This window comes from Megalops cyprinoides, chromosome 14 (assembly GCF_013368585.1).
Source record: "Megalops cyprinoides isolate fMegCyp1 chromosome 14, fMegCyp1.pri, whole genome shotgun sequence".
Taxonomy (NCBI): Eukaryota; Metazoa; Chordata; class Actinopteri; order Elopiformes; family Megalopidae; genus Megalops; species Megalops cyprinoides.
This window is the reverse complement of record NC_050596.1, coordinates 11,834,287-11,850,598: the sequence shown is the minus strand read 5'-3', so window position 1 is coordinate 11,850,598 and position 16,312 is coordinate 11,834,287. Positions and strand designations below refer to the sequence as shown.

Sequence of the window (16,312 nt, the reverse complement as noted above, 5' to 3'; positions counted from 1 at the left end):
TCTTCTAAAGATTATTTTGCGGTGTGAAGACAAGAAGAAAACATTTTTTTTTTTTTAATATGGAGGACGTGGTGAACGTAAAGGCCCTGTTGCTGTTATTATTCTTTATCGGCAGAATAGCGGGAGGCGTTAACCCAGGTAATTTTAACTTCGTGTTCCGATTTAAACCGGACCCAGTGTTAAATGTTGTTCGTTTTGCGTTGGACGAAATGTACGCCATGATGTTGGAAAATACTGCTGTCTTGCTTTGGTCGCAGGTGTTTTACGAAGGATTTTATATTACTGTGTATTTTCTGTGTTTTGTATCATAAAAAGTATCTAGCTAGCTACTTTATCGATGTAACTGAGTCTGCAATTAAAACTAGGCCTTAGACTCTATGAACATAACGTAGTACTGTATTTATGTGTCCATTTCTTAGTTTCATCTTTACTTTTACGATATTTGCAACATTTTAGTGATTTATTTCTCGATAATTTTTGTCATGAGAGAATATAAAATTGATCAGTTCTGATAGCAGTTACAATAAAAAAACTAGGCCTATATATGAACCGCACCCATGCACGCTGTTCAGTGGGGGAATTCCTACGCGGAATAATTTCGGTTTTATTTAGAATTAAAGACGAGAAGTGGCCGTGCGGCAGTCAGTCTATGGGCTGCGTTCTTATTAAACATCTCTACCAGTTCCCACGTTTACTATTTTTGTGAGTTCATGGTATTTACTACACATGAGCTGGAAATACAGAACAGGTCATTAAATTATGGTTTAATTTTAGTCACAATACAATCCTAATTCTTCTTCTTGGTTTATTTAGTCTGACACAAAATAGAATGATGTTGATTGAAAACATAGATAACATATTACACATTCAAAAATACGAGTACAATTAAAACAAAGTTAATACTTAGACTTACAGGCTAAAAACAATTCCAAGCCCTTCATCAGTATGTGGGAGACAAAAAAAATAATTCAAGACACAAAGTGGAAAACAGGGTAGATAGATAGATAGAGAATGAGTGAATACTGAAGCAACACCCATTACACACAGTAAATCTCAGCAGCTCAAGGAAACTGCAATGGAATAGGGCGATGTCATTCTGGGGTATCTAAGTACACTAAACCATCTCATGGGGCAACAGAACTCACTCTGACAGCTGACAGAGATTTACCCCTTTGAACTGAATCAGATATGAAAGAATAGCCTTTTTGATTTCAGATTTGCTGTAGAAATTCAGGGTTTTTACAGTTTCAATGTAAGTTACAAAAGAATGTTCCAAGTGGCTGTTCCTGGACCGATTAACCCATGTATATTTTAATGAGGATTTTATTTTGGTGACATTACAGTTGAAACAGCTCTGTTTCAACCAGTTGATCTTTTCTGCCTCCATTTCGCAGTATGCACAGTGAGGTTGTGTAATCCAGAAAGAGAGATATGTAGTGAAATAAATTTTGGGATTTGTATGACCCTTTGAAAGCAGTGTAATTGGTGACAGACCCCCAAAACAATTTCAAAATATTTTGTTTATTTAAAAATAAAATAGTAAGGGCTCTTCCGGGTGGATGCCTAATACAGAAGAATTATGGAACAACTCACATACATAGGTACTTGTAGTTGATTTAAACCTTAAAATAGGCCCAATGTTCATCCACACTGCTGCGATACTGTGGCCACTGTACCAGCGATATCAAGCGTAGTCAAAGCAATTATTGCTGAAACACAGGCACAGACATGAGCAGTTTTTAAATTCACAAATTAAAATTATGCATACTCCATGACACACTAGCAGGCAGTGGTGGTTTTCCATGTGTTGTGCTTAAATCACCTGTTTTTTTTGTTTTTTTTTTTGAAAGATCTCCTGAGTGATTTTATTTGTTCTTTTGCAGAACAGACATTTGGTCTCTCAGATGGGATGGTAGTGCTGACTCCCACACTGCCTGCAGCCACCTCCAAGATCACCAGGATCCTCTGGAAGCATGGAAATGATAAAGCAGCGGAGTGGGAAGAGGGGGATCCGGCACCAGATTATTATGGCATTTATAAAGAAAAGGACCGCACAAAGCTGAATATATCCACTGGGGTGCTGACCATTAGCATTTTAAGTAATAAATGCAATGGACGCTACTCCGTTGAAATCAATGGGCAGTCAATTGAAAAGGCATACAATCTAATTGTAATTGGTGAGTAAGGTCCTGATTTATTCATTTACTTTGCAGTAAGTTGCTAGTGATATTCTAGTGTTAAAGATGCTCTCCTGTGTCTGAGCTGCTTATATGTGTAGGGTGTGCACAAGTCAAAGGGGCGTAGAATCACTTAATGCTTTATTACTTTTTGATGGAATCAATAGAAGGTAATTCCTCATTTTAAAAAATTTTCAACAAATTAAAAAATAACTTGTCTGAAATCGAAAATGTCTTGAGACTGGTGTGTATTGTTTTCCTCTGCAGATCCTGTTTCCAAGCCAATCATTGAATCCTCATGTTCTGACAGCATCTGCAATCTGACCTGTAAGGGGAAAGGCACCGAAAATGTATGGTATGAGTGGACAGGCAGCAAAAAGGTGGAAGGGGACAAGCTGACGGTTTCAGCTGAGGACATTGAGGATATCCTCCACTGTAAATTCAGCAACCGCCTGAGTTCAGCGCAGAGTGATCCTGTGCATGTGAGAGACTTGTTTCCGTCAGGTCAGTAGATCAAGAAAACTCAAGAAAAATTTCTTATGTTTTAGCTTTACCATAACTACATATGATGCATAATATGTATTCACTAAAAGGTAATTGTAACAGGCCTTTGATTTTGGAAGGTTCCGGAGAGTGATAAAAACATTGCTGTGTTACTTCTGTCTGAGTGCTGTTTTCTCTTTGTTTCAAATTTAAGGTAATGAAGCAGGAAACACTTCTGCAATCATTGCAGGAGTGAGTGTCCCTGTAATTTTGGTGATTTTCCTTTTGGCCTATATATTTCGGAAGTGGCTGGCAGGTAAGGATTTTCTTTTCAAAAGAAAGAAAAATAAAAACTCACTTAAGATTATCCAAAAATGTAGTATTGAAAATGTTACAATAAAACAACATCTATCCACTAGTTGTGAGCAACATACAGAGCTAAACACAGAGACATCAGAAGTTCAATCAGTGACTTAGAACATAAGAACATATTATGATGAGAACAGGCCATTCGGCCCAACTAAGCTCACCATTTCTTAATTAAAGAGTATCCAAAACTGCATCAAGTCTAGACTTGAACACAGCAAGGGTCTCTGCCTCAACTACATGACCTGGCAACCTATTCCATGTATTGATAGTATGTATGATAATATAAGTATGATAATATGTATTGACTTTTTGCTGTGTCATCAAGATGTTCAGTTTGTCAGTCTTCTAATTACCCAATGACAGCAGGAGCTTGGTTAAATCTTGTTCCATGCTGCATTCCATAGTCTCCTCCTCTGCTTATACTAGCTGACTTTCCCTGTCTCACAAGGGGCGTGGCATCAGCTGTCCCCCAGCTCTGCAGGGTTCCCAGTGAGAGTGTGGGATCCCTGAAAATGTTTTCATCCTGGAAAGTTCTGAAAACAGTATCCCACAGTCCCACTGTGAATTTCATACTTATGTATGTGTTTTACATACATGTGAAATAAATATATATCTCATGCCAGTGTACTAACCTGACATCAAGTCTAGTGATTGTGCTGGTATTTTACACCAATTGGATACCTCACAAGCTTGCATATTAAGCATATAACCAAAGTCACTGATTATGGGGATTCACTGTCAGTCTACTCATGTGTCTCCACAGACACATTATTTAAAAATTATGTATCTCAAAAAAACATTTTTTCTCTGCATTTCCATCTTCAAAGCAGTGATCACAAGAATATGACAATCACAGTAATAGAAATAATCCTTTTTGCAAAAGCTTGCATTTATCCATAATATGTCATTGAAAAGTAATGGAAAACAGAAATCAGGAACCCTGCCGCCCAACTGTATATGCATCCTACCCAAAGGACAGGGTAGAGTTAGTATGTCTGACAGAGACACACTCTTGACCTCTATTCTGTGTGGTTTCCTTTCGCCATTTTAGAGGAATTTTCAAAGCGGTGAGTCATTATTTGGCCAGGTCTGTAGGCTTACGCACACACATACACATACACCCCACACCCCAAATAGAACAGTGCAAACCGTTTTAACAGAGGAGGGGTGGAGGGAAAGAAAGCAAGTTGAACACAGCAAACAAAATACTTGGGTAACGGCTGAACCCAAACCCTAACCAGCGATGGAGAGCAGACATTAGGGGACGAGTCACAGACTGTGACAGCATAGTCAGGGCGTGTCTGACAGAGCTACCACTTTCATCTCCTGTTCTCCCGCCCAGTGCAACTTGCAGTGTGTGTAGTGAACACAAGTGCAGACAGAGACAGCATGCTTTTGTGAATGTGTAAATGTGTGTACTTTTCAACAGTACAGCACAGCCGGCTGGTCGGTAGCGTGCATCATTCAGTAGCCCAGCACCATTGAGCAGGAGTTGTCCACGCTTGGTTTTGGCCCTCCATGGGCTCATAGAGAATGCTGGCTTTGGTTTATAAAGTAAAAAAGGAAGCTTTCATTCTAAAGGAGATTTCCAGCGTAACAAAATAACCACCCAGTGGATGAGTATGTTGTCGTTCCTTTTTTGTGAACTGTAAAAAAAAAAAATCACAAAGAAGTTTCTGCTGGGACCATAATTCCTCTAATGTCTATTTTTATTTTATTCCAGGATTGTTCCAGAAGAAACCAGGTCCAGGTGATGCTTTAGGATATGCTCTTTCATATCCTTTACTAAGGAGAAGCTCAATTTAACATGTGAAATAAACATATAGCCATTTCATATCTCAGGTCTAATTCTACCCTGCAAATGACAGACATTGTAGCTAAGTGGACAAATGATCTCGTTCCATTGCTGGACAGAATGGGAACCACTGAGTTCAGAGTATGATCTAGCGAAAGGGAATTTCACTTTTTTAAATGGTGGTACTGACGCTTGGCTAACTTGCTAGCTAGTAACTTGTGTTGTACTGCTTCATTTCGAATTATTTTACCAATGGTTGACTCTCCAGTCAGCTCACAGTTCTGCATCACAGTAATATGATATCATAATCATTTTTATTTAAATTACAGCAATGCCTGAAAGCCAACCTCTGAACCGTAAGTATTTTAAATTCCACTGGACATTTTCTTATATATACCACACACATGTCTGCAGCTGCATGTCGCCTGATTTTAATGCAGAATTTATTTGTCATGTTTTCTTTTCATATTTATAGCTCTCCATTTCTTTCATATTCTAGGTGTAAACTATAGAATTCCTAATGTCTTATCTGCCTCTCTTTGTTTGGTCTTGAGACAATAGACTAAAAAGATGCCATTATTGTTGGCCAAAACAACCTTTCTTTTTCCTGACATGTTTACTGGTCATGTATTCCAAACCGCACAACAAATATTTTATGTGTTGTGTGCTTCAGTAATTGGCACAAGATCCAGCATTGAGTCTATGTAAATTCTAGACACTTTTGCCGATTATGCACTATTGCCCTGGTTTGAGTATGGTATTACATGTTTTGAATGAGCCAAAAAATTATTCCTATAAGCAGAACATTTAAAAAGCATAACTAAAGGAATGATTGTGCCCTAGTGTTTATGATCAGAAAAAGTGGTTGGTTCTTATATCAATAAATGTACTTTCCAAGTGGTATCAGCTGTCATGAAGGTTGTGTCAACTGTTTGACTGTTCCTTCTGTGGGAAATATGCCAGCTACATCTGTGGAGAATTGTCTGCTTCCTGTAGTGTGGAGTGTCACTGTTGCTTCTGGAGCTAATATTCATCTTTCTTCTTTAGGTAATATTCAGGTTCCATGTGATATCTGTATTTTTGTAAAAAAATATATATTTTTTTATGTCTTCAGAAGTTGATGCTGATGCAAAAGATAATGGTAATGTTCCTTCGCATGGAGAAACAAAGAAAAGCAATGAAACAGGTGAATGCAAAAGTTCAAACCCAAAGAAGTTATGTTAATATGATGGACTTTCGCACCAGTCTGACCAGCTGCTGATGAACTGACCTGACCCATCGTTAAATAATATGACTGATATTGTTTAAATTTCATGTGAATTTGTTGCAGTGTGTAGGGTACATGATTGTGCTGCAGCCAATGTCCTTCACTAAATTCAGATTGAATAGTTTCATTTTTATTTATCATGATTCGCTACTCTACACTAATTGTCTTTCACTGTCTGTCTTTACTCTTACTCACACTGTAGGCTATAACGCTGTGCATGGTCACTGTCTGATCCCAAGCAAACTTGTCCAGTGTGACGAGTGCCATCTCAATCATTGGCTCCATGTCTTTCCTTGACTCCACTTTTTGGGAGTTTTCCATTTCCCTCCTTACAGAAATATTCCAGCTCCTTTCATCCCTTGTGGGATAATCCAGTTCTTTACATGGAAAATGTTCTTCCTCTTTCTGTGCAGTTTGCTGACTGCATGTATTCAGTCCAGTATGTTACATGTTTTCACTGTAAGGCACTTTATCAGCTTTTGTAGATTGATTCCATACTCTGCTAATCAGTATCAGTTGCTCTTTCTGATTCTTTTTGTGTACTTTTGCCACTGTTTGGGCACTGTGCATTTCTCCATGCTGGTCCTGTTACTGTGTCCTCTGTGGTGTATATCCCAAATTCCAATTTTCCTGGGACTTTTCTGCCTCTTTTGGTTGAGAGTATTCTTGTCTCTTGTATGGACAGGATTCATTTTCCTTCTCCAGGTAATATTAAGTTTCTTTTGAATATTTACATTTTTGTACATTTGTTTTTTGTTTTTTTTGGTTTTGACATTTTCAACAGAGAACCATGAGGAAAAGAACAGTGATGGTCATGCTCACCCTGAGAAAGCAAAGGAAAGCAGTGACACAGGTGAATGCAAAAGTTCAAACCCAAAGAAGTTACGTTAATATGATGGACTTTCGCACCAGTCTAACCAGCTGCTGATGAACTGACCTGACCCATCGTTAAATAATATGACTGACATTGTTTAAATTTCATGTGAATTTGTTGCAGTGTGTAGGATACATGATTGTGCTGCAGCCAATGTCCTTCACTAAATTCAGATTGAATACTCTACGCTACTCTACACTAATTGTCTTTCACTGTCTGTCTTTACTCTTACTCACACTGTAGGCTATAACGCTGTGCATGGTCACTGTCTGATCCCAAGCAAACTTGTCCAGTGTGACGAGTGCCATATCAATCATTGGCTCCATGTCTTTCCTTGACTGCACTTTTTGGGAGTTTTCCATTTCCCTCCTTACAGAAATATTCCAGCTCCTTTCATCCCTTGTGGGATAATCCAGTTCTTTACATGGAAAATGTTCTTCCTCTTTCTGTGCAGTTTGCTGACTGCATGTATTCAGTCCAGTATGTTACATGTTTTCACTGTAAGGCACTTTATCAGCTTTTGTAGATTGATTCCATACTCTACTAATCAGTATCAGTTGCTCTTTCTGATTCTTTTTGTGTACTTTTGCCACTGTTTGGGCACTGTGCATTTCTCCACGCTGGTCCTGTTACTGTGTCCTCTGTGGTGTATATCCCAAATTCCAATTTTCCTGGGACTTTTCTGCCTCTTTTGGTTGAGAGTATTCTTGTCTCTTGCATAGATAACATTCTTCTTCCTTCTCCGGGTAATATTAAGTTTCTTTTGGATATTTACATTTTTGTACATTTGTTTTTCATTTTTTTTTTTTTTTGGTTTTGACATTTTCAACAGAGAACCATGAGGAAAAGAACAGTGATGGTCATGCTCACCCTGAAAAAACAAAGGATGGCAATGAAACAGGTGAATCCAAAAGTGTAAATCCAAAAGAGTTATCACCTACATGAGAGACTCCACTTTTGGGAGTTTTCCATTTCCCTCCTCACAGAAATATCCAAGCTGTTTTCATGCTTTGTGGAATGATCCAGTTTTTTAAATGGGAAATGTTCTGTCTATATCTGTGTAGTTTGCTGTCTGTGTGACTTTTGTTCTTTTGTTCTTTTAACTGTTTGGGCACTTGGTCCTTTGACTGTTTCTTCTGTGGGAATATTACAGTTACTTTTGGAACTTTTCTGTTCCTTTCGTCCTTTGTGGAATAATCAAATTCTATATTTTGGAAATTTTCCTCCTCTTTCTGTGGACTTTTCTGCTTCCTTTTGTGAAGAGCATTCCTGTTGCTTCTATAGACAATATTCCTCTTCCTTCTCTAGGTGATATTCTGTTTCGTATTATTTATTTACATTTTTGTATTTTGATATTGATGTCTTCAGAGGAGAACCAGGAGGCAGAGGACAGGAATAATCAGTCTCAGCCTGGAGAAACCAAAAACAGCAGTGAAGAAGGTGAAACAGATGGCAAATCCAGGAATGCAAATCTAAAAGACTTATACTTACCTACTTACCAAAAGACTTATGCTTCTTATAAGTTTAATTGTCAAACACTTGATGATATGGACATTCATGTTTCTATCTTTTTCTTTTAGTTAATTTAAACATTTCCTTAGCTTAACTCAATAAATATGCAACAAAATGTACCTGAAGGTACAGTTTTTTTATGTAAATCTATTGAACAGTATGTCTCACTCTAATTATGTGACTGTCACCATGTAAAGTGCTGGCACGGTATAGGATGGAGTGCTGTGATGCGGTCAGTGTTGTTAAAGTAGGTTTTTTAAGCATATTGATTGATTCTTGCAAGCAGAATATGTAAGCATATTTAATCTTGGATATTTTATTTCCGATGACATTTTCCACCTATGTAATTAGGTGGTGCTGTGGGCTGTGATAGCAATGCCTCTGTCACAGATAGTGCTGTTGCACCAGAATCACTGTCGCATGAGTGTTGGATTTGAAAATATTTGGGGAGAAGTGCCTTAATAAACAGAAAAGGAACAATCTCCCCAGTCTTTTTAGTCATTAAGTCATAAGTACACTCCACTTTCGGGCACAGCTGTTGCAGTCTTGAGAAGCGTTCAAGACTCATTCCTATTCAACTGCTTAAATCTGTGGTGTGCATAGCACTTACAGGTGTGACTGGTGTATCTTAGGTATTGATGGGAGTGAACAGGTAAATAAATGAGAACAAGTAACAGAGCACTAGAGAAAAGCCATAAAAATGGTACGGTCAGGAAAAGTGAGAAGCACTGAGTTTAATGAAAAAAGGAGAAAGGAAAGTGAATACATGTGAGGACATGCTGTAACTTGTAGGAGCCCAAGGTGATGCCAAACAGTCCACTTATCCAATGTGATGAGTGAAAAGTTCACCAGACAAAAAGGAAAGTGTAAGAGGAATCTTAATATATAAGTATGTAGTATGTAGCTGCTAAGATATGACATACTTAACATGCAGAATATATAATGATGATAAAATAAGGACTCTGGTCAGTCAAAAAGAGTTTAAGTTCCTCAGCCTTTTCATTAGTGTAGTTATGTCCAGTGAGGAGTTGTTTGTAAAGGCCATGAATGGTAGTTCTCCCTGACAGGTCTTGTATGTGAGCTCCATGGGTGAGTAATATATATATTTTTTCAATTACAGGAAATGCTAAACCAGAAGACACCTCTCCTCAACCAAATACTACTACAGATGGTAAGCTGTATTCTGCTCTTTATTTATGATATTTATGACAACCAAGATTGCAGCTGCACCAGTAGCAGCTCTTTATGCAGAGTGCATTTCTTTTTTATTTTTATATTTATTTTCCCTGGAATGCTAAATGAAAGCAGTGATAAAGCTGTTTTTCCCATCCTTTGCAATGCCGGCAGCATACCGTAAACTGCCTGTATCTCTCTCCCCTTTAAGTCAAAACACCATATGTACTTGACTTAATTTGTTTTGTCAGCATTAGTATTGGAATGATACTTACCAGTTCTTTCCAATGTCCAATGTGCCAAGTGAACTGTAAAAGAAGAAGTGAACACAACAGGACAAAACAGGAACATGATAATGCAGTAATGGTAGATGAGTTCACCATAACACAACAATGTAGCAATGCAAATGCAATGCAATACAGCTGCACTAGTTAAGTAAGAGGCTCTCCCGTCAGTCCTAGTTGTATACCTTTATCTAAAGCCTGCTTGTGCTGTGGGATTGCATACGAATTATTTTATAGACATTGAAGAGCCATGTGTAATTTCCCCATGCTGCCATTTGCTTTTGTCAAGGATAGCCATCCATAGCATACTGTTGCATGGCATATTCCATTTTGAAAGATCAAAGCGAAGCAGTTTTTTTTCCATCACACTGCTTGTACCTAATGAAAACTACTGCCAGATTTCACTGATGTGACATGATCTTCTTTAGCCTTTTTAGAAGAAGTGGGAATATTAATGGAAATTTTGATTATGTGGTGCTTGTCGACATCTTATTCAGAATATTCACAGCCTTGCGCATTTCTAGTATACTGAATATTGTTTGCGTCTAATGGCAGGAGTTTTAGATCCCTCTCTGGGTAATGTTCCCGTTCTTCTCTATGGGGAATATACTAGTTTCCTCTTTGCTGATATATTCCAGCTGCTTCAGTATTTTGTGAGATATTCCAGTTCTTTATGTGAGAAACATTACAGCTCTTTTTGTGTTTAAGATCACAGTTTCCTCTGTGAGGGAGAGTTTTTTTGCCACTATGTGGGAATTCTGTGTTTTTCCTCCTGCAATCCATTGGCTGTTCATTGTGTGGGATGGGCGTTTCCTCTGTATGGAATATTCTGTTTACCTCTGTGGGGAATTTTATGGTTCCTTTTTCTTCCATTGGTAATATTCATGTTCCTTCTAATACTAACTTTTTTGTGTTTTTGTTTTTGTTTTGTCTGTTTGTATTAATTTCTCCAGATAAGAAAGAGCCTGATTATATTAATGTTAACAAAATTAACAATCAAGTGAAGCTGGTGAGTCTAATCAAAATGTCAGTGTCAGAATGTTGATGCACATGAAATACTGAGTTTAGTTTTGTATGTAAGTAGCTGAGTACATTTTAGTGTATGGTGTAGGGTTTAGGGTTATGGAACGCAACCTCTGCGTGGGTTAATATCCAGTGGATGTAGGAGTGAGAATGGGTTAGATCTTTATTCTTACTGATTCCAGTCCATCTCCAACTGCCCTCTTTGTGCTTTTGTAGTCATGCAACAGGCTAATGATGATTTTAAATTATTTACATGGTGTATATGTACTTGGCTGTATACGTCTGCTGATACGAATAAGACTAAAGCAAAGAAGCTATAGCTATAAAAATGTGATAATATAGAAGTGTTTCACTACACCATGTAATGTGTAATATTTGCTGCCTGGAATTCCCGCCTGCTGCTGCTGCTTCCTGTTAGCCTGAACTGATTAGTGATCAGTCTCAGTCTCCTCTGTCTGCTGCAGTTCTGCGTTTAAATACCTGGCTGTTAGGCTAGCTTTGTGAGTAGACTCATATTGTTGCAACACACATAATAATAACAATTTACATGTTTAATGGCATTTCTTGACTGAAATTGCCAGTAGTGAGTTATGATAAATATTTTCCCTCAAAACAATCATAGCTGAAATATTGCATATGTACGTTATGCATATTAAATCTTTAAATATGGTATTTTTATTTTTGGCATCTTTAAAGTTTTTATTTCTTTTTGAGTGTATGTATATTGACCTGCCCACATCAATCTTAGCCAGCTTGCAACTTGTAGCTAAGTATTAGCTAACTAGCTAGCTAATGTCCCAATCGCATTTAATGACTGCAAGAATAAAAAAAAAAAAAGACTTAGAATTATTTTTCAAAATTTTATTTTGACTCCTCTCCAATAATAGGGGGTTGGAGGACAACCTCTTGTTTGGAATCATAACATCACATTTTGAATGTGGAAGGACAAACAGTCATGAAGGATAGATCATTGTAACAGTGAGTGACTGAGGTTCTTAAGTAGGTCAGGTAAGTTTTTGTAATTTTGGAATGTGGCAATGGTTAATAGAAAACATTCATTTTAATTTGCGGCCTGAGATTCTCTGGTGTAGAATGCTGACAAGATAGAAGCTTCTGGATCAGTGATGTACAAAAGAAAGTTGGACATGCAGAGATGTTGTTCTTTTCTCCATCTCATCAGCGTTTTTGTGTCATTGTTGCGTACCCATTTGAAGATGAAATGTATTGCAGTATATTTTAAATATATTAATGCAAATCAGAAATACATCGCAATATAATATAATTGGCAATAAGGCCTCCATGTCATCTATCAAAACGTGTAGTTTCAGTTTGCTAAAGCCACTCAGTACCCAATGTTTTCTGAGTCCCAACTTAAATGATTTAAGTGTTCCCTGTGGATACCGTGAGTACTGGGTAAACTCAGTTTGAAAAGACCAATCTCTTACACCCAAAGCTATGATGCTGACGGATGCTGCTTTGTAAAGATTGTGGTTTGAACTCATTTATCAAGGAGCTGTTTTCTGGAGAACACAGAATTCCTCCTCAAAGTTTATATCACAGTAATCTTTGAACATGTGCATCTGATTGGAGTTGAAAATGATTTTTTTTCTCCTAGAAAAATAAAAGGTGTTTGGGGAAGTGATCACATGAGGATATGCATACCACCTGGCCCATACAAGGCTTATTTGTAATATAAAAAAACACTTTTCCTCCCCTGTAATTTTACCTGTCATTCAGGTTAGGGAAATTCACAGTGTGAAGGTTATGTTTTTTATAAAATCTGTGTATCAGTATCAGTGTATCAGTATCAGTGTTTTAATGTTCACAACTGTACAAAAGGATCGTTTGTTTTTTTCAAACTCTATTGAAAATAAGGTTTGAATATTGATGAGATATTCATGAGCTTATTTTATTATTAGCCAGCTGCATACACAGGTAAAGTCCGCCTTGCAGTTAAAAGGGAGCAGCCTTTGTGATTCATATTTATATTTGAAATGTAATAGCTGGCAATGTGTAAAGTAGCAGCCATTTTTCTAGCAGTAGTTAAAGTAGAGGGGACATAATAGCAGATGGGGAAGTAATAAAATCACGGAGCATCTCATTTTAAATAAACCTTAGCTACGTAACCAGCAAACAACTAACCTAATATAAGCTACTGTAAAGTAACATCTAACAGGCACTGGCAGATTTATTCTTTTATGACAAGAAGGAAAATATTCACCTAAATAAAATAAGTTTACATTACAAATTAGGACAAACAGAAAACTAGCCAAAGCGTTACCACACCCAAGCACACTTAACAGCTCTACTTTCCCAGCAGCCCTGCATTTAATTTTTTGCCAGTTAGACAGATGAGGCTTGTTAGATAATGTATGACTCCTGACATGGACAGACAAGTATCAGGTTTGAGGATAAAGCTGACCGAAGCAGATATGCATGTTTTTATAGTCAACACTGTGTGTGGGGGGATAGGTCACTTCCGTTCACAGGAAGTCTCCTCCTTCACACCCAGGTAAAATGAGAAGTCAGCAGCTAGGAGCAGTTCAGCCCAAACTTTACCCTCTACAGTGATTCCGCACTGACCTCATGCTGGTTCTCTCGTTTCTACTTCTTACCTCCAGTGACTGCAGGCAACCGAGTAGAGTTGTTAACTGACTCCACCTCAACAACATGAGTACACACAGGGTGTGTATTCATGAGGAAACACCAGAATCATCAGGAGTTGCCCCTCTCAGTTGCTCCTTGATTTTTTTTTATGGAGAAGACCGAGTGAAGTTAATATTTGTAGGTCATTATGTTGTTTGGAACACTTGGTGTGCATCAGGGCACACTTTGTGAAATATGTTTCAAGCTTTCGACCATAGTAATGACATTACAAACAAACTTGGACAACTATAATTGCTAACAGTATAGATAAGGTGCACCTCTTTTACTGAACCACATGTCAAATGACTGCTTAAAGCCCAGAATTAGGCGTGAGTAAGCTCTGTCGCTTTGCTGTTTTTACTCTGACTCTGTCTCTCTGTGTTGCCGTGGAGATGCTTTTCCTTCAAACATCACGTGGCAGGAACTATTGTGCCACCACGAGAGACACTGACTTCTCTGTTTCTCCTTTCCCAAAATAATTTCTGTACATTGTTGCGTGTGCTACAGGTTCAACAAAAACTGTCAGCTGTTTACTGGGAGCTTTTTCAAATGCTTTACATTTTTCTGTGTAGCTGTTAATTTTCCCGATTTGCATCAACTTGAATATGTGTAATATTCAACTGAATGGTTTGGTTCTTAATTAGTTGTAAGGAGTAATCTGTATTTGGATGCACTATGGAGTATCTTATCTTATTCTGACCTTGAATGAATATGAGTTTCTTTCTTGTTTCTAGTTTTAAAATTCTTTGTATTTTTTATTTTAATTGTAGGAAATGACTAGTTTTTGAGACTTTTTGGAGAAGAATTGAAGTGGATCAGTGCGACAATATGATCATCCGACGTCTGCGCAGTATCTACACATGCTATCACTTCAGCAACTTTTTGTTAGACAATGAAAATGGTCATTGAAAAGAAAAGGAATGTAATTTTAAAACAAAGATCAGTTTTCTATCATATTAATTATATATAGACATTACCACCATGGAGCCACCCCTTGCCCCCCCCCCCCCCCCCCCCCCCCCACACACACACACACACACACACACTCACACACACAGTGTAAACACAGATCTCTGAGGTCATTTAGGAGACAAAATGGATACATTTAAAATATTATTATAATCGTGCAGAATCTGCACATAGTCAGCAAGAGATACAGTAGGAGCAATCAAAGTGAAGCTACCTCTCTGGAGCAGTACACCATAGAACATCTGACACTAGCAGCGGCAGCCAGAGAGCTCCAAAAAGGGAAGGGTAGAGAACTGGATATCCTTAGTGAAATTAACCATTTTGGTTATCACCAAAACCCAAACAAGTTCAGTCTGAATTTGACAGAATGGCTGTTTCTTGAAACACTTCAGGCAAACAACTAACAGTCAAATGATCGTTTTAACACATTGGAAACATTTCCAATGAATTGTAAGATGAACTTATAGGTAAAAAAAATTGTATTTAGATGCTAGAAGACAGGGCATGAATGTTTTTGTTTTTTATGCAATAACCTGAGAACACAAGTGCTTGTTTCACATAGCGTAGCTCCAGCAGAAGACATGAAGGATGAACATGTCTGTATGTCTGTGTGTTTATGTGGGTGTGCGTCTCTGTTTTGTGTGTTTCTTTGAGACTGCTTGTGAACTGATTGGACTAGAATCATTTTAAGATTTTTTTATAGGAGAAAAAATGGATGTACTATCAATGTAAATATTGAGGATTCTTAGAACATACGCCGCTGTTTAAAGAAAAATGTACTAAAAAAGCACTAAATTATATTTGAATTTAAGTTTGAATTTTTCTTTCTGTAATTAGAAACATTAGAAATGTCAAACACTGCTGCCAAGATGCATTTGCACGCTATGATTTTATTTATTTTTTTTTTTACTGCATAACTAGCCACCCCACATGGCAGTAAAAGCACTTAACAAGTACAAGCCGTCTGAAGTTCTTGATGGAATTCCAGTTACACATCGTTTTGGAAATTTCACAATAATTTCACACTTCTCATGTCAAATCTGTTTTTTAAAACAAAAAATAAATGTGCTATGTTCCTGACATTTTGGACAAAACTGTTCACATCAGGAGAGAAAAATACTTTTGACCACTTTACACTGCCTGTACCTGTTTCAGGTACATTACCACAGTGCATGTACCTGAAACTATATCACTTCTACTTCCCAGTTAAAATGTGGTTAAATATTTACATACAAGTAGGATTTTAATATAGGTGTTATTAAAGGTAGTCAGTGCACATGTTACATATGCATTGTAAATGTGTGTATACTAACATTTTGCTCATATTTGTATGTATTTCTGTTTGATGCTTTCTTCTGCCCAATGTGCTCTTGTACATTATCTGTTGCCATGTAAATGCTAGGCAATCTGAGATGTCCCGCCTTTGATTACTTAAAATTATTTCATATGTGTACTGTTTGTTCAATAAACAACATTTTCAGTTTTTTTTTTCTTTCTGGTTATAGGTGCTGTCATAATTTTCATCATGTGGATATATTTATGTTCGTGTATTTATGATAGCCCTATTTTTTATATGCTTAAAAAATCATTTTTTTAATTACTGATAATGCAGCTGAACAATTTTTCTCTGTCATGCCAGCTGCATTAGACCCTCCTGTAATAAATATGTATTTGAAAATATTGTAAGCCTATACTCATTCATTCATTTTTAACAATCCAGCCACTTACTGCCAATTTCCA

General features: G+C 37.4%; 1 protein-coding gene across 1 annotated transcript; it reads left to right on the top strand.

Moving 5' to 3' along the window:
• The first annotated feature begins 62 nt into the window (after positions 1-62).
• Positions 63-14,612, top strand: LOC118788979. The gene is made up of 7 exons (XM_036545221.1): positions 63-138; positions 1,884-2,177; positions 2,445-2,681; positions 4,753-4,779; positions 5,154-5,180; positions 9,598-9,648; positions 14,374-14,612. The coding sequence occupies exons 2-7, from the start codon at positions 1,910-1,912 to the stop codon at positions 14,382-14,384; spliced, it is 621 nt and encodes a 206-aa protein (XP_036401114.1). The 5' UTR covers positions 63-138; positions 1,884-1,909; the 3' UTR covers positions 14,385-14,612.
• Positions 14,613-16,312: the final 1,700 nt, after the last annotated feature.

Bases quoted from the DNA above. Each gene is read 5' to 3' on its own strand.
- LOC118788979 (XM_036545221.1), top strand. From the start codon at position 1,910: ATGGTAGTGCTGACTCCCACACTGCCTGCAGCCACCTCCAAGATCACC. The intron at 2,178-2,444 runs GTGAGTAAGGTC...TTTCCTCTGCAG, and splicing joins ATACAATCTAATTGTAATTG to ATCCTGTTTCCAAGCCAATC. The intron at 5,181-9,597 runs GTAAGTATTTTA...TTTCAATTACAG, and splicing joins TGAAAGCCAACCTCTGAACC to GAAATGCTAAACCAGAAGAC.